The sequence below is a fragment of the Xiphias gladius genome, chromosome 3 (genome assembly GCF_016859285.1).
Source record: "Xiphias gladius isolate SHS-SW01 ecotype Sanya breed wild chromosome 3, ASM1685928v1, whole genome shotgun sequence".
Lineage (NCBI taxonomy): Eukaryota > Metazoa > Chordata > Actinopteri > Istiophoriformes > Xiphiidae > Xiphias > Xiphias gladius.
The window spans coordinates 23,960,045-23,982,355 of NC_053402.1; the positions used below are offsets into that span (position 1 = coordinate 23,960,045).

General features: G+C 40.9%; 1 protein-coding gene across 2 annotated transcripts; it reads left to right on the forward strand.

The window, feature by feature from the left end:
* The first annotated feature begins 674 nt into the window (after positions 1-674).
* On the forward strand, positions 675-17,564 carry LOC120785910 (polycomb protein suz12-B-like). Of its 2 annotated transcripts, XR_005706647.1 has the most exons (17): positions 694-865; positions 1,656-1,702; positions 1,837-1,901; positions 5,415-5,483; positions 6,145-6,194; positions 6,299-6,384; positions 6,520-6,766; positions 7,789-7,891; positions 8,015-8,120; positions 9,370-9,544; positions 9,690-9,778; positions 10,830-10,973; positions 11,697-11,854; positions 11,978-12,176; positions 13,379-13,458; positions 14,275-15,123; positions 16,168-17,564. XR_005706647.1 is itself a non-coding variant. In XM_040120892.1 (16 exons), the coding sequence occupies exons 1-16, from the start codon at positions 694-696 to the stop codon at positions 14,732-14,734; spliced, it is 2,250 nt and encodes a 749-aa protein (XP_039976826.1). In that variant the 5' UTR covers positions 675-693; the 3' UTR covers positions 14,735-17,564. The 2 variants fall into 2 exon arrangements, 1 of the variants encoding a protein (XP_039976826.1); XM_040120892.1 differs by having other exon boundaries at positions 675-865; positions 14,275-17,564.
* The last annotated feature ends 4,747 nt before the right edge of the window (positions 17,565-22,311 follow it).

Genomic DNA, 22,311 nt, shown 5'->3' on the forward strand with positions numbered 1-22,311 from the left:
TCATATTCATTACACACAATGCAAGTGGAACACATATTTGAGCATTTTATAGTTTCATTAGAACTTATTTAGAAAATACTAACCGGATAAAGTCTGTGATATTTTCTGCCACTTTCCTGTGCCGCTAACCCAACTTGCCAACTGGCGCTAGGCGAGAAGTAATGTGAATTTTGGTAAAATTATGGCATCTAAACCACTGGAAACGTGTGCCATTTCTCTATTTAAGGAGTTGACGATCAGCTGCAGCTTTCGAGTTCTTAATTGGTGAAGTCAGAGTGCCGGACAATGCTATCTAGTTAGCCCGGGGTTGTTGCTAGCTGGCTAAGGAAGTTAGCCAGTTAGCTAGCAAGCCGCGTCAGCTTGCCAGAGGCAGTTCTCTTCTTTCGCGCATTTCGAGCCTGTCCACGGACCTCTATAACTGTTAAACCGGTACCTGAGCAAAAACGTTAGCTTTTAGCTTCGCCAATGTCAAATGCGAAAGAGCGAAACTTCCACAATCCGCTTTTAAAATGAGGAGTCAACACAGTTTCTCCTAAGCGGCTGGTTCTCTGCCAACGCTACTCTTTTGTTTTGACAAAGGAAGAGGACCAGAGATTCTTTTTTTTTTTTTTTTTCCTTTTTTTTTTTTTTTAGCTTTAGGTTGTGGTAAAGTTTCTTTGGCCTTTTTTGTTTGTTTGTTTGTTTGTTTGGGCAATGGCTCCACATAAGCAGAGCTCCTCAGGTGGAAACCACCCGGTCGGTTTCGGTCCCGGAGGAAAAGCCCACGGTTTTTACCAGTCGTCCTCCTCGTCGATGGCTGCAGCCAAGAAGCCCAACATGCAACTCATTCAAGCCGACCATGAGTTGTTCCTGCAGGCCTTCGAGAGTGAGTTGCGTATTGAGAAGATATCGGTGTTAAAGTTTAATTCAAGGTCAAAGGAAACTTTACAGTGGCTGTGGGGTGGTGAGATGAGGGTCTGCTTAGCTGGAGGAGTAGATCATTTTATGACTTTCATAAAATTATTATCGACGAGTCATGTCGTGGTTAATACTGTACACTTTTGATTTTAGCCATTATTTATTCCATTTACCATTAACTAGACGTGTTGTAGTGCTGTCATACTTTATATTTTTGTCAAATACCTTGCAGCTGCCAGGTTGTCTTGGTGTTTGCGGATTTCATTCAAACTAAACCTACAATATAAAATAAACAGGTTTTTGGAGACAGATTATTTCATTGTTCTTTTGCTGCTCTTTAGCCACATGTTTAACTATCTCCTAAACACTGCTGCAACAAAAGATGGTTTTCTGTTAATCTATCAGTTATTTTTAAATCAGTTTTATAGTTCATTAAATGTCAAAAATAGACACAACCAAATTTTTGCCTGACCAACATTCAAAATTAAAATACGAAGCGGAGAAAATCAGGCATATCCTTGCGTTTGAGAAGATTTAATCAGCAAATGTTTGGTATTTTAACTTAATAAATTACTTACATGTCTAACTTATTGGAGTTGTCATTCAACAATTGGATGATTGTTTCAGCATTAAGGGCAATGAGGTCATTCATGTTTTTTTGCTTGGCTTGATGCGTGTTTAACATTCAAAATGTTTACTTGAAATGAATAGTAATACATAAAGTCATGTGCTGATGGTGTAACTATATTTATTCCCAGAACCAACCCAGATCTACAGGTTCCTCCGCACTAGGAACTTAATTGCTGTGAGTTTTGCCTTTTCTTGAAACTACTCACATGATTAACATTTGAGACAACAGGAAACATTTCTGTACCTCTTGGCATGTTGAAGCAGATTTGTAACACTCTGTTTTTTTTATCTCTCCCTGTTACATTTCAGCCCATATTCTTGCACAGGACACTCACATATATGTCCCACAGAAACTCAAGGAATAATGTCAAAAGGTAAAAGGAAAAAAAACAAACTGTCTGTTTGTGTCCATTCATGATGTTTTTCCAGTACTTAACAGGTTTTTGTGATGCAGTTCATTGAAAACTTGTAGGCTTAGAGGATCTGTTGTTTCATGGGTTATCTTATTTCTTGTGTTTCTTTATGGTTTAGTTTTGTTCAGTTTTAAGTTTCATGAATGTATGTTGGATTGAAATGTGGTGTTAAATTGTTTGTCTCTTAGAAAGCAGGTCAACTGTTATCATGAGTGAGAATTAACTGACACGGAGGCTGCTGTAGGTGGGGGCAGGCTGGATCAGTAGCTGAGACAGGAGAGACGTTTTCAGTTAGGCTGTTTTGCATACAGACGCTTCACAAAAAAAGATCCCACTGATACACATGGGGCTGCTTGTGTTTCAGTGTGCACTAAAGCGCGATGTTAAAATACAGAGAGCCTTCTGACATGGATATCAGATGATAATTTAAAGAACTTCATTTTATTCTATGTTAAAAAGCTTGGGATGCATAGCAGCTACTACTGAACTACCACCAAGTAGGAGCATGTTGAATATTGGCTGATACTTAGTTTTTATTAGCAACCAAACTGTGTCTTGGTCTAGGCTTGTTTATTTATATTTCTGTCTATTTAGCGGTTTTTAGGCAGTGTCCTTGTACCGCTGTTTCTGTTATGACTTGGACTTTGGTAGAAACTTGTTTTAATTGTAAGAAAAGTAAGGTATTGAAATTACCTTTTCATTAATTACAATCTTAGAATTGGTACCAAAACTCCTGACAGGGGTTTACCAGCTAAGAGCTTCCACTATGAACATACAAGCTGGTAGGTGTTTGTTTTGTTATTTATGTCTTCCAAAAACGTATTTATGTGCAAAAGAAAAGTTCATGAAAAAATAAAATTCTATAAATCTATGAATATGTAACAGTTTCTGTTGAACACAGCAGATGTTCATGTAATATTTTAAAGATTAGATAACAGCTAACTCTTACGAAACAAATTTACTTTGATCATTCCTTATTATTGTATTATTTTCTTTGGTTTTGAAGTTTTAACATCAATTTATAAACTTTAAAAAAAGGAAAAGGACATAAATAAATTGGAAGATATCGGGTTTTTATTAATTTAATTCTTGATAATCATCTATATGTGAAGCACTACATTATATCAGTCTTATCTCTGCTACAGTCATCTCTAAAATATGTCAGCCTTAGTAGTTTTTCTTTCAATCCTTATTTGGAAATGCACTCATCATACTGGAACTTTTCTTCTTTGTGCTACAGTAATTTCTCTTCATTGCGCCGGGCTTGATTGCAGATTAAAAATGGCACCCATTAGATTGTTATTTCTGATTTGAAGTGGAGGTAGCGAACCAGGTGACGTGTGTGCTGCTGCTCGGCCCGGTTTCACTTTCATCTGCACTCGTGCATGCTTCAGTCACATGAAACGCAGCTTGGGATTTGAGATGATTAAGATCCACACAGGGCCACTACACAGTTACTAACTCTTCATAAAAGTGTGAATACCTGAAAAACATAAACTTAAAGAACAGAAATGCAGTGAATTTCATAAGTGAGATTAAATGCTGCTAATGTTCTGTACTTTGATTTGATCAGAAACTAAAAATCAAACTGGTTTAGTGTTCACACAAGGCATTCTTGGTGGTTATATAGTCTGTGTCCAGAGTTTTCAGTTTCATTAGAAAACTCTGAGACTTAAATTGGCTCTGTGCAATCAAAATGCCTGAGCAGTACGAAGTTTCTCACTTGTGTAGCCTCTTTGAAAAGGCATTATTTTATGAGTCCATAGCCTATCCAACCTCTGCTCAAATCTTCATGATGTTGTATGTATGTCACTGTAAGCAAATTAAAGTAAAAGGCACCCAGCCCACAGCATGTCCACAGGGTATATGCAGATCTTAAAAAGGCACTGATTATTGAGCACTGATTTCAGTTTCCTACAAAAAAGGCCTTACAAGGTATTTACAAATCTTAAAATCCGTTTACAAAGGTCTTGAATATTTTTAGAAGGCTGCCGTTTGCTGTAATGTTACTTTTCAAATATTTTTTGTATGTAATTTTAAAATCCCCAGTACTATTGCTCCAGACCTCTGACATTTTACGTAAAATTCATATGTGGGCCTTAGATAAATTCGTTTTTTTTTTTTTTTTTTAATTGGTTAATCCGTCCATCCGTTTTCTGCTGCCTATCCAGGTCCGGGTAATTTTTAAGGACTACTTAATTACATTACTAGGAATTGTTGTTATATACTGCTGGGAAATGCTGACAAAACTTTGATATAAATACCAAAAAATCCGTGCATTTGATGAGTAGAAATTACTCACTAAGAGCGTAAAAAATCTCTTAGTAAGTATGAAAATTATATTTTTCTTACTTTGACCAGTATGACAACGAAACAGGTATTACACAGAAAATGAAAAATGTCTTAAAGTCTTACGTTCAACCTGGTGAACCCTGCAGAAACCCCCGTCCAGTAGCAATCATTTTTCTCCGGGAGAACAGTAAAATAATTGCGTTTATGTTACAGACTAATGTACCAGGAATGAGAGATTGCACATATTTGCTTGATGAGGTGTGTTGGTGAACGTTGGTGCATTGCTTTGCACTAATAGCAGGGCTTTTTTTTTTTCTTTGGCAGAATTATTGAATTGAATGAGGAGGCTGCACTTGAGTCCTTTCTAATGTCTGTCTGAATATAGCCTAAAGATGTAAGGGCTGCTTTCTGCATTCTGTAAGGCTCTGCACAGCCCCCCAGGTGTTTTCAGTTACTTTGGCTCATTAGACCTCTCCTCAGGTTGACACTGGACAGAACTTGGATTTATGTGAGGTCACCAAACTCCCATTGTGCTAAGGGGTGCAATGTGAGCCAGGTTGGTGTGCTTTAGATGAAATTTTAGTTCAGTACACGGAAAAGCACATACAGCAACAGCTTGTGCAGCGTGTAAGCAAAATGCCACATCTACCAACAACATCTTAAACAGTACAGACAAATAAACACTAATCTCAGGGTTTGTCACAGTTGAATCCAAATGGAAAATGTTCTGCCAACGTTTCAAACAAAAGCTAATTAAAGTTTACCGCAGCGGGTTTCTCGGCTGTTTCCACTTTGTATCAAACACGTTTCTGTGGAAGTTGTTAGTCGTTCCAGCCTGAGTGGCAAACACTCAGCGCCTGCCATCGATATATTCACATGGAAAATGGAAAAAGTCAAAAAATATGATTTTAAAATGGCAAAGAGCTGATGCAGAATCAACCGCACAAACGGAATTGTCTACATATGTAAAGTAACTAAATGCCTCAACCTTTACAGACCACTGTCTGTTACTGTGTACGGTTTTACACGTCATTGTTTGTGGGCGGACTGAATCTATCTCCAGGAAAAATTCATTTGGCTCTGACCTGTCACTCTGTATATAGATGTGTTATGCTGTCTGTAGGTGTGTAATGGGTGGTGGTCGTATGGTTGCTAACTGCTGCCGTTTGTCTGCATGTACAGGAAAAGCTCCAAGGTCGACAATCTGCTGTTCAAAGTGGAAAAGATGAGGGGTGAGCAGGAGACTCACAGGTAAACACTCAGTCCTCCACGACCCACTGAGGTTGATCTGTGTTGTTGCTGTTGTTGTTGATGTTTCACAGGGAAACCCTGAATGTGTCTAACAGTTTTGACATTTTTGCTGTTTTCTTAGAAACTGCTACAATTGACTGCCTTACCAATTAAATCTGGGGAGCACACACAGTGCCTCTGTCAAAGTTGAAGAATGTTTTCAATTTGTGAGAGGGTTCTCAGTAGTCTTTCAGCAACTTTTCAAGATAAACCCATATCCTTAATGTGGAAAACCTTAATATATCAGCAGGGACATTCCAGTTTCAATCAGTATTTTCTGCCATATAAATCTTATATTGTAATTGTTAATGGGTTTTGCAAACATCACAAGCACATAAACCATCAAAACAATGTGCCTCTAATGAAGACGGAGTGACAGAATAAACCAGTCTCTGATCTTATTAATGCCATATCCTGATTTCAACTTTTTGTCAGAATATACTTCCTGTTTGGAATATTGATATTTTTGGGGGGATATGCAAAAACAGCCCCAAATTTTCTAACTATAGTTTTAAGTCATGCTAACCGTGTGAACTTCACATCCAGTGGAAATTTGATCAAACATAACTTCACCTGTTTTAGTTTTAAAGTAAAAGTCTTAAGTTTATCTGTTTTCCCACAGCTTGGCCTCTAATCTGCAGCTCACCTTTACTGGTTTCTTCCATAAAGCTGGTACGTTTGTCCTTCTCAGTAGCTGTCCTTGGACTCTGATTTCCTCTGATTCACTTTGACTAACAGGAAGTCTTTTGTCCTCGTTTATAATGTTGTGTTTTCAGGGAAGCCATCTCAGGACTGTGAGAATGAGCAGAACTCCGTGTCTCTGGAGGTGCTGCTGGTCAAAGTCTGCCACAAGAAGAGGAAGGTGTGGTATTTCATCACTGCTGACCTTAAAGTTTTTGATGACTTTCATCTTTTAAAGGATAGGGAAATTTTACTTATAGATAATTTCCAGGTGTCAGTGACGTACATCTGACACTTCTTTTCCTCTCCTGGCCAGGATGTAAGCTGTCCAGTGAAGCAGGTCCCTACAGGGAAGAAGCAGGTTCCTCTGAACCCAGACACAAGCGCTGGAGTCCAGGCCAAGCCAGGCTGTTTCCCCTCCCTGCTGGTCCCCAGCAGCGAGTTTGAACCCAGCAACTCTCACATGGTCAAGTCTTACTCATTACTCTTCAGGGTATTGTGGCCTGGATACCCTCGAACACAGATCAACGGCCTGACAAACGGAGAGAATCACCACAACAGAGGTCAGCAGGGACTTCCAATAACACAGAAGGCCACACAGACAATTATTATTATTTTTTTTTATAAATGGGATCGTTCTAATGATATCAACATGGATTACAATGGGTAACACTGTATTCACAAATGAATTGCTGAGATCTGGGAAAACAGTGACATCGCTAACAAAAAAAGTTTGACGGGGCAAGAAAAACTAGGTTTGGAGGAGAGACCAAGAGTGGACTTTAAAGTTATTACCCACACTTCCTGGTGTATATATCCATCGCTTCCTGCTTCAGCTTTTGGGTTGCGTTGGAAAAATACCCAGATTTTTTTGAGCTCTGTCGCTAGAAATTTTCATTTGCTTTTATTCTTATAAAATTCATATTTTTCCTCAGGTTTTTCCTCATCCTAAGAATAGTTGGTGTTATAGCTGTACAGGTTGTAAAGGCATTTGAGGCCTATTTGTGATTAGCCGTAGTTAATTTAATGTCATTTCATTAATGATTAAAATGAAACCTTTGGCTCATGTTTGTTTAATGCCTCTCTGAAAGGCAGTGTCTCTACTTGTCAAAGATTTTTAGTGAGGGGTAGGAAACATCATTTGGTACCCAGTTTACGGCCCTGATCAGACTTTGTTTTTGTTGTCCAAAAACACCGAGAGTTTTGATTCTTCTGTAGAGAAATTATCTAGCTGATTGCGTTTAACTTTCACAAATATCCTACCAGTGTTTTAAGCAATTCAGCAATTACCTTGGCGATTACAATGTTAAGATAACGGAGAGAAATGACTACAAATATAAGGCCAAATTGGTAATAAAATAAAAATTACACTGTAAATACTTTTTTTTTTTTTTTTTTTTTTTTTCCCCACAACATTGTGTGAAATCTCAGTGAAATCAACCTTGAATCTGATAACCATACTGGTGTTGGGCTCTTTATGGTCACCATTGATGCACTGATCAGGTTTTTAATACCAGATCTAACTATCACCTTCAATCCTTTTGTGATGGAGAAGAGGTATATGTCATTGTGTGTCTTGTTTCAGATTTTACAGAGGAAGTGGTAAACAGGAAAAGGAGGAGCTCCTCTCTCAGGGAGGAGGGAGAAACCACATTTGTGGCTCAGATGACTGTCTTTGATAAAAACAGGTGAAACTCATACACACTCTCACAACCTGACATCTTGCAAACTGTTCTGACACACAGGAAAACGTGTTATATTCACTGTGTGGCAGGAACAAGAAATGAAAAATGATGTGTATTTGTGCGCAGACGTCTGCAGTTGTTAGACGGAGAGTATGAGGTGTCTATGCAAGAGATGGAGGAGTGTCCTGTCAGTAAGAAGAGGGCAACCTGGGAGACCATCCTGGACGGAAAGGTGTGTGAGTCTGAGAGAGAGAGAGAGAGAGAGAAACTTGTAAAGTAGAAAAAACTAATGCACATAAGCTCCACGCTAAAGGTATTTCCACATGATGAATGCAAGATATTTGCACCAAATTAACCAGGTAGTTAAATCCTCGCTTCTTGCACTTCAGAGACATAATTCCGTGTGATGGGGAAAACCCTCCATAAAGTGTTGTTTGCTCTGAAATTTAGCTGGCACAAGTGAGCATTTGATGAATGAAATGTGTGTCCCTGTAATGACATTACAAGATCATTTCTCAGTCTACATCTTGATTAATGAATGATCTGAGTCATCACCAAAGGCTGACATCAACCGAAACATCAAAAACTAACAGAAAAAGGTGAATGACAGCAACAGAAAAGAATCCTCTTTTTACTATCTCTACAACCAAATAAAGACATTTATATCGGACCTTAAACGCACTGTAATTAAGTGAAACTCAACCCTCCTCTCGTCACCTCACCAAGATTTCTTATGCTAAGGAGCATGAAAAGAAAAATACTGTATAATCACAGCTAATAATAACAATAATAATAATATTAATAATATAATGACGATGATAATGATAATCATTTATAGTGCACTTTTCAAAACCAAAATGCTTCACACAAAGCAGCAAATTAAATTCAACAAATTATATCATAAAATCTTTTGATGTTATTAACACAAAGTTTATAAAGAAACAAACCAAACACGTCGACATTATTTCTGAAACATATACACAAATGTTGTATTTTATTAAATTGATGATTGTCCACCTTGAAAAGTTTTCAGTTTTTAAAATTAAATTACTCTTATGTGAATATAGATCACAGATCTGTAGATCTGTGTTTATTTGGTTTCACATACAGAAATGTACTACGTTATCATTGTTATGCTCTGCGTGTTTCTGTCATGTAGCAATGTAGCAGCATGTGCTATGTGGCAAACGTTATCCACCTCCCCTCTCTCCAGCTTTTCCATAGCTCACTGTCTGGTGTGGGTGTTGGAATGAAAAACATTTTAATAGAGAAACGCATTAACCAGGAGTTTAAAAAAAAAAAAAAAATGTACTTTCATATTTGTGCCATTTAACTTTTTTCACTTTTGGACAGTAGACGTGATGTTCCAATACGCTTTCGGGACACCTCTAAAAGAAAGCTAATCTGGATATTGATCACGTTAATAATAACTGAACTTTAAGCCAGTGTCTGTCTAGAAACTGTCTCCTCTCTTTTTGTAGCGTCTACCGCCATTTGAGAGTTTCTCCCAGGGACCCACCCTGCAGTTCACCCTGCGCTGGACCACGGACTCCTCCGATCGCTCCACTGCACCCGTGGCTAAACCCTTGGCCACCCGCAACTCTGAGACCAACCAGGACACCAGACCCAGCACCCTGAGAGCCACTCAAACACTGGGTGAGCATGACACAGCAACACAAAGATTTAGATTTTATAACAAAGAAATCTGTTTCAGTGTATATATAATTAGTTGGTCAGTGGCGAAACAGTTGATTAGGTTCATTAAACGTGAGTGAGCCTGTATTTCTCCTCTGTGCTGCAGCTCTTAAAGAATCCATCAACACTGACGTGCAAACCAGAAGAGAACAAATCTCAGCTGAGCCCAGACAGAAACTACGCATCCTCTACCAGGTCAGTCTCACCTGATATCTGCTCAGCAAACTTTTGCGTTTACAGATCCCCAGAAATTAGTATGAACGTCTTATCTCAAACAAAAGAGGTCAGAACGTTCAGGCTAAATGACCCTCTGCACTGAAGATGTTACGGCTTACCTCTAATTATTCAGCCACTTAACCACTATCATCTCATTGACTTTATGTCCAGAAATTATGCTCAAATCAGGGTTTGCCCCAGACTCTCATTAGGTTACAGTGTTACGCCATGAGCCCCTGCCTGAATCAAATGAATGTTGTGGAGTTTCGAAAGTTAGAGGTCGGGGATATAGTCAAAATACCCTAGTGTGTTCATCCGAACGTGTCGATAGCTGAAAAGACTGCCGTCATAAAGAGAGGTGAGACCATTAAAATACGGAGATAATGGCGCACACTTTTGAGAGACTTTCTTCAAAGGCATTCTTACTGTTGCGCTCACTGCGACTGACAGATTTTGTAACTGGCCGATACCAACAATCCAACCATCGTGCCGACTCTACACTGCGTTTGGCCAGGCGTTTCTCTTTTTCATTCTTTACGCAACGACTTTCTGTCACGTTTCACATGCGCAGCCAAGTGTTAACACCATGAATGCCTTCGAGGAGCAATGTCTGAAAGTGTGCGCTGTTATCCTTGTTTGAGCGATTCGCTGTGTCAAGACGACAAATATATGCAAGAAAAACACTTAATTGTTAGAGAAAGATGTAGCTTGTTTGAAACATGCTGAGGCCAGTAGACTCCAGATGGATCTAAACGTATTTTCAGCAAGTCATGTAAGACTTAAGAATAAGAGATGCTATTTGGAACTCATTCTACTAGCATCATTACTGCTAGATGTAATCATAGTGCAATGTCATTTATTTTCCCAATATTTTTAGTCTGATGTGAATTTAAAGTACTGCCACTGGAGAGTGATTTTTCTCAGCAGTATTCACTGTCATCAACAGCAGGGATCAGACGGATGTCCCTCTTACGTTTGTGTCAGTTTTTGCTGTTTCGACACTCTCGCATTCACTGTGTCCTTTCTCCAGTTCCAGTACAACAACAACACTCGGCAGCAGACGGAGGCCAGAGACGACCTCCACTGTCCCTGGTGTACCCTCAACTGCAGGAAGCTCTACAGTCTGCTCAAACACCTCAAACTGTCCCACTCCCGCTTCATCTTCAACTATGTGGTGAGACGGACTCACAGTGACTGTCTCTGTGCAGAAAGAGAGACTCAGAACCGAAAAAATATCCTGATAAATTAAGCAAGTCGAAGCAAAACTACAGGTTTAAAAATAACACATTTCATTTATGTGGCACTTTTCAAAACAAATTTAAAAAGTGCTTTACATGGGTAAATTAAAATAAAACACTTTGTTTTTCAACTTAAAGAAGGCAATTTAAATTACAAAAATCAAAAAAATGTATGAGGAAAAAATTGGATAAAGATTGGAATAAAAAAATGGACATAATTAGAACTAGAAAAATTAGGGGTAAGGCTAAAAAGGGATTTTTTTAAAAATAAGGGCAGAGGTGAGAGTCTTGAGTGTTGACAGATTATAACCACACTTGTTTACATTCAACAGCTTTAAATTTGAATGTTTTACAACATTTGGTAATTCTTTAACCGAGGTTTTCATTTTGTGTCTTTTTTTTTTTGCTCCCCTCCCAAGATTTATCATTGATTTGGTCAATATCTTGTTTGTCAACATTTCTTTTCATCCCAGCCCTGCTCATCATCGTCAGCCCGTTCTTCATCAACATGTGAAGATGTGTGTTCAGATGCTGTAATTTGAATAGACGCTGTAGGCCTTTGCATTGAGAGTTAAAGGCTCTAGAAATTTTAGTCTGGATTCCGCTGAGTTTGATTTTGCTTTTTTTTATTCACACACACCTCTCGTGATCTCCGGCAGCCTCATCCTAAAGGAGCAAAGATCGAGGTCTCCATCAACGAGTGTTACGATGGTTCGTATGCAGGAAACCCTCAGGACATCCACAGCCAGCCGGGGTTCGCCTTCAGCAGGAACGGCCCCGTCAAGAGGACCGCTGTCACCCACATTCTCGTCTGCAGGTACCACTGATGTCCTGACTGAAATATTTGCTCTTAACGGTCATTATTTAGCTTTTCTACCGAGTTACTTCTTGTCAAGGGTACCCAGAATTTCTGAGGGTTAACCTACTGTCCTCTGTCCAGACCCAAGAGGACGAAGCCGAGTCTGTCTGAGTTTCTGGAGTCGGAGGACGGTGACGGAGAGCAGCAGAGGACATACATCAGCGGACACAACCGCCTCTACTTCCACAGTGACAGCTGCCTGCCGCTCCGGCCTCAGGAGATGGAAGTGGACAGCGAGGACGAGAGGGACCCCGACTGGCTCAAAGAGAAAACTGTCAAGGTCGGTTACTGCCAGGGGTTAAATTGGGATTGGTGGGGAGGGGGAGCCCCTGTCCCACAGACCACACTGTCGACACTTTTTTATTGGGACTATTTCTGCAGTAGAAAGTAGCTCCGCTGGAAAATGTAGACATTGTGTTCTGTGGATTGTCCAGAGTAACAGTGGCACTGTTTCTTTTTTTAAATGCCGTACCAGTCCCACAAGACAGTAATACAACACCCCGGATATATACGCCTTTACCCAAAGACACTGCCGGGGTCATATGAATGTATTTTTTGGCCTTGAATTTCACTGCTATCTACTACTGCTACAGCTATTTAATGAAGTTAAAGAAGAGAAGCCCAGATTCTGCGTTTGTTTGGTCAGCGTGAGGCAGGGTCTGAAAGAGTTTGTTGAAGAGATGTTTTAAGCCAAAAGCGTGAGAGGTGTTAAGGCTGCGATGCCGAAGGAGACGAGTTTATCTCAACTCGGTGCGATGCTGAACTTCTGGACTACCCCTTTACAAATAGGTTGTCTAACGAAATCAGAAGAAACAGCTCTTGGTAATCTTTATCCACTTGATGAGATTTTGGGGCAGTAGAAGCAGTTATGTTGCGCAGCTACCAACACATTCCTTGCGGTAGCGAGCGCTGTACCTGCATTTCTGTTTATTTTAGTTTGTTTTTGTTTTTTTCCACTATAATGGTCAGGGTATCTGCAGGTTCTGAACAGTCTTAAAAAGCTTTGAATTCACTTTCCCTTTTTAAAAAAAAAAAGAAGATATTAAAAAAGTCTTGAATTCAAAGTTTTTTTTCTTGCCTGCCATTGACAGTAAATTTAGTTATAATGTTTGTAATTTAGGAGATGTTATATCGCTGAGAAGCTCATCAGCTCACAATGGACAAGTCAAGATTTTAGCTAAAACTGAAATTAATTTTAATTAATCAGTTCATGTTAATCGATTATATTATTATTAAGTATTGTTATATACAGCTGGGAGATAGTGACCAAATGTGATATTAATTTCTATGAGTTCATGTACTTGATAAATAATTGTAGGCCTTACTGTCCATTTTCCTTCATTCTTTGACCGGTATGATTGTGGAAAAAGGTAATTAAATTAAATTGCGTTCTGTGTTGTGTTAAATTTAAATCTTTTAAACCTCTTTAACGTGGCGAACCCTGAATCTGTGCGAAGTCTGATTATTCTGCTCTGACCGCAGCAAATCGAGGAGTTCACCGACGTCAACGAGGGGGAGAAGGAGATCATGAAGCTGTGGAACCTGCACGCCATGAAGCACGGGTGAGCACCAAGTAGGGACGGGGTTCGGTAGCATCTTACTGAATTCAGCGCCGGCGTCAAACCCACTTGTGAAATCTTGTTCGGTTTTACCTGTCAACATCTACGAGGAACCAGACTAAAATAACTACAACTCAAAGAGAAGCGGAGAAACTACAGTTTGTAACTTTCACAACCTCTGGCTGAGCAGCAGAATATTTGAAATGTCGGTTAAATGCATCTGACACATTCAGCCTGATGAACCAGCCACCGACTCCAAACACTGACGCTCCTGATTTTGAACTACGCAGCTGATCAGATAAAAATGTTGATATGATCAAAGTTTAGATTCTTAATCTGACGTGAGAGGAGAGAGCAGAGTCACCGCTCCGTTGGCCCCCGTTAAACCACACACACGCACAGTCCACTGTTGGTCATACAGAGCTCTTACAGAGTGACGTGTCCTTTCACTCGTAAACAATCTGAGCGAATCAGCCGTCACTGATGTGATTTAAGGAGCAACGGCAGCAGCAACTCCAGGTATTTTGCCGGCCCGGGAGCCGGAAGCCAAAATTGAACCATCACCAGCGTGAAGCTCATGTTTCACTGCTTGATCACTGTTTTATTCTCGGCCAGATTCTTTCATAGTATCTAATAACTAAGTTTCGGTTTTACAGTAATCAGACTAATAAAGTGTGTTGTTGATCAATCACTGATTTCTCACAGTAATCTGGTCTCTTGCGCACGTAAACATAGTAAATGATTCACTCGAAGCGAGTCTTTGAGGTTTTTTTTTTTTAGTTTGCAGCCGTCATATTGACTCCTCTGTCCTCCCTCCAGCTTCATAGCAGACAACCAGATGAACGAGGCCTGCCTGCTGTTTGCCGAACACCACGGCGCCCACATCGTCAAACACAACCTCTGCCGCAACTTCCTGCTGCACCTGATCAGCATGCACGACTTCAACCTGGTCAGCACGCTGACCATCGACCGGGCCATGGCCCGGCTCCGTCTCATCCAGAGCCAGGCCTCTCAGAGAGACAAAGACAGGGAGGACGAGGACGAGGACGACGAGGAAGAGGAAGAGGAGGACTGGGAGACGGCGGTGGAGTCCCAGCCGGAGCCAGAGCCGGACCCAGATCCTGACCCCGATCCGTCAGAGTATAAAACCTGTAGTGACGAGACGAGCAACGGCTGCCTGGAGAACGGAAACCGGCAGGAGGAGGAGAGCGGAGGAGCTGTGACGGAACGAATGTTCAGCAAGCAGAAACTCTCCGGCTCCGGCTCGGTTCTAAACTGACAGCTCAAGCAGAGAGCCACAAGATCCCAAACAGGACTCGAGTTTGGAAAATTGAGGCTACAAACCAGAATCGACAAAAAGGCGACAGACAAGCAGGTGTTCAAACACACGCACAGGTTACTGCAGGGATTATGTTTTCAAGGGCAGGTTACATCAGAAACAAGATGAACTTTTACTCACGAAAGTCGTTTGGTTTTCAATGTTCACACATTTACATCGAAGAGACGCTTCAGAGGCGTTCGTCATTTGGTGACTCATGAAAGCGAGGAGTTCAGAAAAACTTGAAGCTTTGAATCATCGTCATTTTCTCTTTTTTGAGAACTACAGAGGTGCCACGTTATTTCCTTGGATCTCCAGCCCATCACGTTTATTAACGACAAAACTATGAGGTGAGCACAAAACACACTCGGCCTTCAGGCTGGATGTGTTTGACCACATTTTGTAGACCTAAAGGATGAGGCTGGCGGTTTTCTAGATTATTCTAATTGTCAGCAAATCCCACGAAAAGAGCAAAACCAACAGTGTGTCAGTCCGTCTCTCGGCGCTTGGACTCTCATTCCTCTGACCGTGGCTCTCAGCTCCGAGCCCCATGGGTTTGTACCGAAGACGTAAATCTTTAAAAACGACCTCACTAATGTATGATTTCATTTTTTAAAAAGGCTCAGTAATTCTCCTAAAACAGCCGGTCGCTGTAGTTTTTTAACAAACAGGAGGAAATAGTGCGTTTGGGACTGAGATATATCAGGATTTGAAACGCACACGAAGAAACATTCATTGTTGGTTTGGGTCTTTTTAGGGATTTGTTGACGATAAGCAAACTAAGGAATATAACAAGACGAATCCAGAAGTTTGGGTCTGTGGGCTGAAAGTTCGAAATCTGCTTCCACATGTTTCTGCAGCTGTTCTGGCAGATTGAGCAGAGATTAGCCAACACGTTTTTTTGGATCCGTTTTCTGCTCGCTCAGATCCACAGACGCAGCTTTTTCTTCTGGGCTCAAAACATCAACCGCACTCTGTTGCTCCTTCAACCCAATCTGCGTTTTCAAATCGGCCTCTGTAGTTTCCAGACCAATCAGATCCACCTTGTGCTCAGTCCACGGTTTTGCCAATGAGCTTCAAATGGGATCATTTTTGTCTTCCTCAGTGTGACGCACCAATCAGTGACCTTCCAGACACACTCAGCTCCACCAAAGGTTTTCATTTATTACCGAGTGTGTGTGCACGTGCACGTTAGTGTCATGGGTGTCAGATCAGGTCTGCGGGTCTCCGATCAGGTCTCTGGGGTCTCTGCACAGACTCGACAGTTGACGTGAATCGGCCGCAGCATCTGTCTTCCTGAACTCCGCTGCAGTTTCACACACTTTACTGGTTTTTAATTTTCCACTCGATGACAGTATATATTGATATTTATTATATTTTTTAATTTTTCTAAGTACTAAAGTTTCCAGCCCGCTCCGAGTCCTGGATCCGATGTTCACAACTCAAATAGTCCAGCTTGAGGGCTCATCTGAACTTCTGTCACTGGGATTACACACGCAGACAAATCGGCAGGATTCACCAAATACCAGATCGGAACCGGGACACTAGTGTGCGTGTGTAGTCGTGTTCCAGTACAGTTTCTACTACTGGTGCTAGATCTTTTTTTTTTGGTTTTTTTGGTTTTATGGTTTTGTTTTATTCCTCACTTGGTGGAAACAAGTAACACTGCCAGCACTCACAAACGCCAAGACGCATCGCTGCTTCTTCAAACAGTGCTCCTCATCGTGCAGCTCTGCTCTGCTGAGCCCAGGACAACAGACGGACAGTACGAACCGTGTCCCTCCTCACGCGCTGCCTCCTGTGAAATCCACAGTTCGGTTGCTCGACTTGCTCAGATGGCTCTGAGAAATGCAGCCACCTTATTCGCAAAATCTGGACACGGCACAAGCACAAGCGTGTCGTGTGTGTTGAGTCCGTCGACGTGTCGGTCGCTTGTTTATTTTCGTCTCTGCAAAGCTGAAATCGAGAAACGTAGATTTTCTGATTTAGGAGGAGGAGGTAGGTTCAGTCAGAGTTGGACCCACAGAGAATTCATTGTCTGAACAGTTCATCTCCAACGCATTTAAGCCTTTTACCAGGTGCTGCTTCCAGTTTCTTTCATGTGAGAAATTGCTGCCGATCATGAACTGAATCCCTTTTGGGGTTTTGGACTGCTGGTCCCACGCCAGAGCTCTGGGAACTTCTGATCTGCATTTTCCATTATTTTATCGACTAATTTACTAAGTGATCACGAATGAAAATGAGTGATTGAGGCCACACCTGTGGAGGCGGCGGTCCCCCTGAAACAGCACCCGGGTAAAAGCACCACCGTTAACTGGAGATGAGTTGTTCTTCTTTCTTTTTTAATGTGTCATTTCTCAGCTGGTTTTTGATTTATTTTTCTCCTCATTGTTGCTGCACCTGCCCACTGCACCTGTTGTTATGTACATAAGACTCTGTGAAACTATATGTAATAAATTAGCTTTTGACCACGGTTGTTTGGAAACCTGAACGCCACCCGGGAGGTTTTGTTAGTTCCTTCGTTCACAGACCAAAGGGGATGAATTCGCTGCAGATTTCTCCGCTCTTGTTTCGTGTCTCCTGTGGAAAATATTTCTTGCTTTTTGTTTTAAAAAAAAAAAAATAAATAAAAACAAACACAAAAAAAAAAACAAAAAAAACCCCAGAACAAACAAAAAAATAAGGTTCCTACGAAGCAGATTCAGGCTGCATCCCTGAACCATCTGACCCGGTATCACGGTTTTCAAATGATCCTGAAGTTCGGTTTCAGTGAGACACAAAAAAAAAAAAAGCACAGAGTCCAGATGCTGGTGCTGCATTATAGTTTAAGTTTTACTGCTGCATTGTGGCCAGCTGTTAGGACTGGCACGGACACAGAAATATTTTTGAGGTTTGATGGGAACAGTTGGATTTAGGTGTAAGTTCTCATACTGCGGCGCCGCTCTTTAAAAGCTTTACATCAGTCAGAGGTCTGATGGCGACAGATCCGGCACCCAGAAACCTGGTTTGCTGTGGGTTTTCAGAGGCGATGGGTTCATATGTTACAGTTCTGAGAGACGTGCAGAGCACTTTTTGTTTCCTTCAGAGCCCGCTGTTGATTTTAAGGGTTTGGTTTTTTTTTTTCCTTTTTCCTTTTTGTTTCCTTCACGTGAGACCAGCAACATTTTGCACAAGGTGAGAGGAGCCATGTCAAGAAAACAAGACTTTTCTTCAACAATAATGTAAAAACCAGCTGAGTCAGAATGGTTTTCTATTAAAAACAACAATTTTGTACGACTGTCAGCCACGTGTCCATTTCTTTCTGTAACGTTTCATTTATTACACGTAAAAACATACCATACATAATGCATTCTGAGCACTTTTCCTGGTCAAGAACTTCTCCCCAGTGATGTTACACTTGTACCAGATTACCTGACACAGAATCAACCTTTCAAAGCAGAACGATGGTGGAAGGACGTATCGGTGTCCGGCTTCAGATGAACGAAAAAATCGCACGTGTTCTCTCTCTCTACACCGCTGCCAAATTTAAAAAGCTTTTTGATTTTGAACGTCTTTTACCAAAGGTGTTTGCATTATGTTTGATTTGACTCAAGATGCTAATGCCTGCCTTAATAAAGTTCAAATTAGTTGGGCTTTACTGGAACGAGCAGTATTCCAATACTGTATAGCCACGGCGCTGTTAGTAGTGACATTATTTTACAGTATGTTCAGAAAAGTAAGGGAAGGGAAAAGGAAAAAGTTAGGGAAAAAAAACCCATTAGCCTACAGAGAACTGCACTGAAGGCATATAAAACCAAACATCAACAGTAAACTAAGTTAAAAAATATTCTTTATTTAATATTAGCTCAAATGTAGAATCAGGAGTCTCTACTGCCCCCCAGTGGTCACAGCGAGGAACTGCAGCACGTCAATACGGATGTAACAGCGTCCTAGCGCTTCCGGTTTTCAAAATACAATCACCAAACTCAAGCTAACACAAGCGGGCTGACGGAAATGGTTACTCGTTCTCATGTTCACGGTTAAGACTTTAGTCCACATTCATCAGTGGGGAAATACATATATACATATATAAATATCCGGTAGACTTTTCAACAACGGTATCAACTTGGAAATTAATTTGAAACGATCGCCCTTAGCTATTTTCACCAGGCTCCGGTCGCGAGCTAAATCACCCAGAGATTTTTTGTTTTTTGAGAGGGACTGAACGCGTTTGTCTGTTAATATGTCGGAAGAGAGGAAACAAAAAAACAAGACCAACACCAACAGGTGAATCGACTGGATCCGGGGAAGGCAAACCCGTGACTTTCCGCCCCTACGCCGTCGGCTTCCGCCGGCTTCCGCCGGCTAGCACGGCCCTCGGAACCGCCCGTCATCAGGACACCTGTGGGTTTACCCGCCCGCCTGGCCACACAAAAGCCCTGTTGACACTAAGGGCAAGTACGTGCCCCCGCTGAAAGACGTGCCCTCGCTTCAGCGTGGACACACCGCGTTGTGAAAACGTCCGCCGTCGTCGTGTCGGCGCTGACGCCGGCTCGATTCATTTAACACGCCACTAGTAGTTCTTCGCTGTGGCCACTGGGGGGCAGCAGTCTGCACTAAATCCGCTAGAATTGAGGCAGAGAATTAAAGACAAGACAGTAAAAAATATTTTAAAAAAAAAACTGTTATAGTGAGAATGAGAAACAGTATCTGCACGTCCTGAAATGTAACTCTACATATATCTATTTAAAAGAAACTAGGTCGACACGGTTTGACATTAGAAATCCTGGATTTACGTAGGTTGAACTTGCTAATAATGACAGCAAAGTAAGAATCTGTGTTGATGTTGAGGACAGAATTTAGCAGCAAGTACTTTAATATTACAGACTAGACATAACATAGTATATAATATAATACACTGAAATAAGTCATGTAATTAACAGAAGGCAACACAATGTGTTTATGATGGTCACAACTAGTACTTCTTAATATCAGATATTTATAGTTTTGTATTATTTTCACATCATTCTGGATTATATTTCATATCAAAAACACCTCTAACTACATATTAGAGTACACACACACGTTGCATTTATGCAGAATATCAAGTTCTGCACATTTCACTTGGGCCCATGGGTAATTTCGTTGTGTATTTATTGACTGATTGATTTGTATTTGCTCTACCATGTAAGATTGATAAAACAGTGTTATTTGTTATTCAGTTGATTATTTTACCCAGAAAGCATCGTGATTTTTTTTTTAAACAATTTTAAACGTCAGCAGACTTAAAACCTTTGTTTGACTTCGTGAGACGCGTGAGACCCCTGCTGCTGCAAAGAGTTCAGTAGGTCATTTATAATGTTTATTATTGATCTTTGACATTCGACGTTCCCGATTGACTGACTGATTGATTGAGGACAAGTTGCCAGGGTTTTCCTAATCACGAGACCGTTCTTTTTTTTTTTCTGGAAGTCAGGTTTGAAAAAGTAGGGGGTCGTCTTTTATTCGAGGACGGGTTCGTTACATCGGGTGTTGTTTTTTTGTAATGGAGGGAGTACAGGTGCAGGAGGGTCCTTCACTAGCCCAGTTTAACCTGCAGCGGTCTCTGAAGTCTGCCGTAACGCGCTTTGAACAAATTCTTGCCGACGTCTTTACCGCGGAAATGAACCAGGGAGAAAAATCCGTCACTCAGCCAAGAAGCACGGACGATGAGCTCACAGAGACCGAGGTCTGACAAATCTTAACCATCAGGTGAGACGCATCGACTGGCTGCAGCAACTCAGCCGGCTCTTACTCGTCTATGCACAGGTGCTCATTGTCTCATAATGCGTCCGTGTCTGGACCCGGATGAGGAGCAGAAGACTGGTGGACGGATTCGCCAGTTTAATGAATGACTCTTCTGTCCATTATGAGTCCATGAGTTCCCTAGCAACTGTCTCCAGACAGCCCAAAGTTCTAACTAAAGTTACCGTCAACGAGCAAGAAAAAGGTATTCAAGAACTAAATGGACTTCATTTGAGACTTTAAGGCCTTGTTTCTTTCTCTTTTTCTTTTTTTTTCTCTTTGTTTCTCTTTTTGTTTTTCTTTGTTTCTCTTTTTGTTTCTTTGTTTGTTTTTTTTGTTTTTGTTTGTTTCTTTTTGTTTCTCTTTTTGTTTGTTTCTTTGTTTGTTTCTGTTTCTCTTTTTTTTGTTTCTCTTTTTGTTTTTTTTTTTGTTTCTTTTTGTTTTTCTTTGTTTCTTTTTGTTTTTCTTTCTTTGTTTCTCTTTTTGTTTTTCTTTCTTTGTTTTTTGTTTTTTCTTTCTTTGTTTCTCTTTCTTTGTTTCTTTGTTTCTTTGTTTGTTTCTCTGTTTCTCTTTTTGTTTGTTTCTTTTTGTTTTTCTTTTCTTTGTTTCTCTTTTTGTTTTTCTTTGTTTCTCTTTTTGTTTTTCTTTCTTTGTGTCTTTGTTTCTCTTTTTGTTTGTTTCTTTGTTTCTTTGTTTCTCTGTTTCTCTTTTTGTTTGTTTCTTTGTTTTGAGGGAACTGAGTTCAATTCCTTTTCCAGACTTTTCAGATTATTTAAAAGTAGAACCACAGGCTGGATTCAGGTGATCAGATTACATAACATGATCTTTATTGAACAAAATTCCAAGGATGACATCAGTGAAAACAAACGCACAGCAAAGCTTTGACCAGCAGGTGTCGCCGTTTTGACCGTTGCTTCATTGTGGTCTTCGTTCGGTCTCTGATTTTTCCCTCCCTCGGGGGGAGAAGTCGTCGCTGCGAGGTTCTGCTCACCGGAGTCAGGAAATTTGTACCATCAGCCGGATCCGTCCGAGCCAAACCACTGACCTCGGCTCGGCAGGAAAACGGGGAAAGGGCTCAGAGGATCGTTGGTCAGAGAGCTGAAGAAGACGCGTCGACTGAAACGGAAATTGAGTGAATGTGTCCCGCTGCACCTTCCTGTGTTAGCAGCGGCTGCAACAGTCCGTGATGTGTGAAGGACAAGCATCCACCAACGCTTCCTCTTATTTCAATATTTGCACATGAAAAAACAAATTGTTTTAAATAAAAAAAACCAACCAAACCACCTTGGAAAGACAGAAGAACCAGTCTGAACCAGAAAACATTCTTATCTGAAAAGCTGTGGAGACATTGATCTTGGTGGAGGCGGACTCACAAAAATGAATGGTTGAAAATAACTACAGAAAAAAAAGGGAAAAAAAGGAATAAACTGACAACAGGTGGAGAGAGGAGACAAATAAATTCATGAGATATGGTGGAGAACCAGAAAGGGAAGATCAGAGATTTGGATCCTTAGATCAGTCTGATCCTGCGCGGCGGAAAACAGGAGCCAGCGCTTCTGACGGGGTCTCGTTAAAAAACTGGAAACGGTTTCTCGTAACTAGAAAAGCACGAGTTGCTAAAAGACACCGACCGGCTCTCCACGACGCGAGCTTTGCAGGATGTAGCCGGCGTCAGACAAGGGTTGGACTTCTGCGCTTTGACATTGATCCGATGAGGTTCTTCTCTTCTTTTGGTTTCAACTATTTTGATAATCAAACAATTGTTTTAAGGATTC

Bases quoted from the DNA above. Each gene is read 5' to 3' on its own strand.
- LOC120785910 (XM_040120892.1), top strand. From the start codon at position 694: ATGGCTCCACATAAGCAGAGCTCCTCAGGTGGAAACCACCCGGTCGGT. The intron at 5,484-6,144 runs GTAAACACTCAG...GTTTTCCCACAG, and splicing joins GGTGAGCAGGAGACTCACAG to CTTGGCCTCTAATCTGCAGC. The intron at 12,177-13,378 runs GTCGGTTACTGC...CTCTGACCGCAG, and splicing joins TCAAAGAGAAAACTGTCAAG to CAAATCGAGGAGTTCACCGA.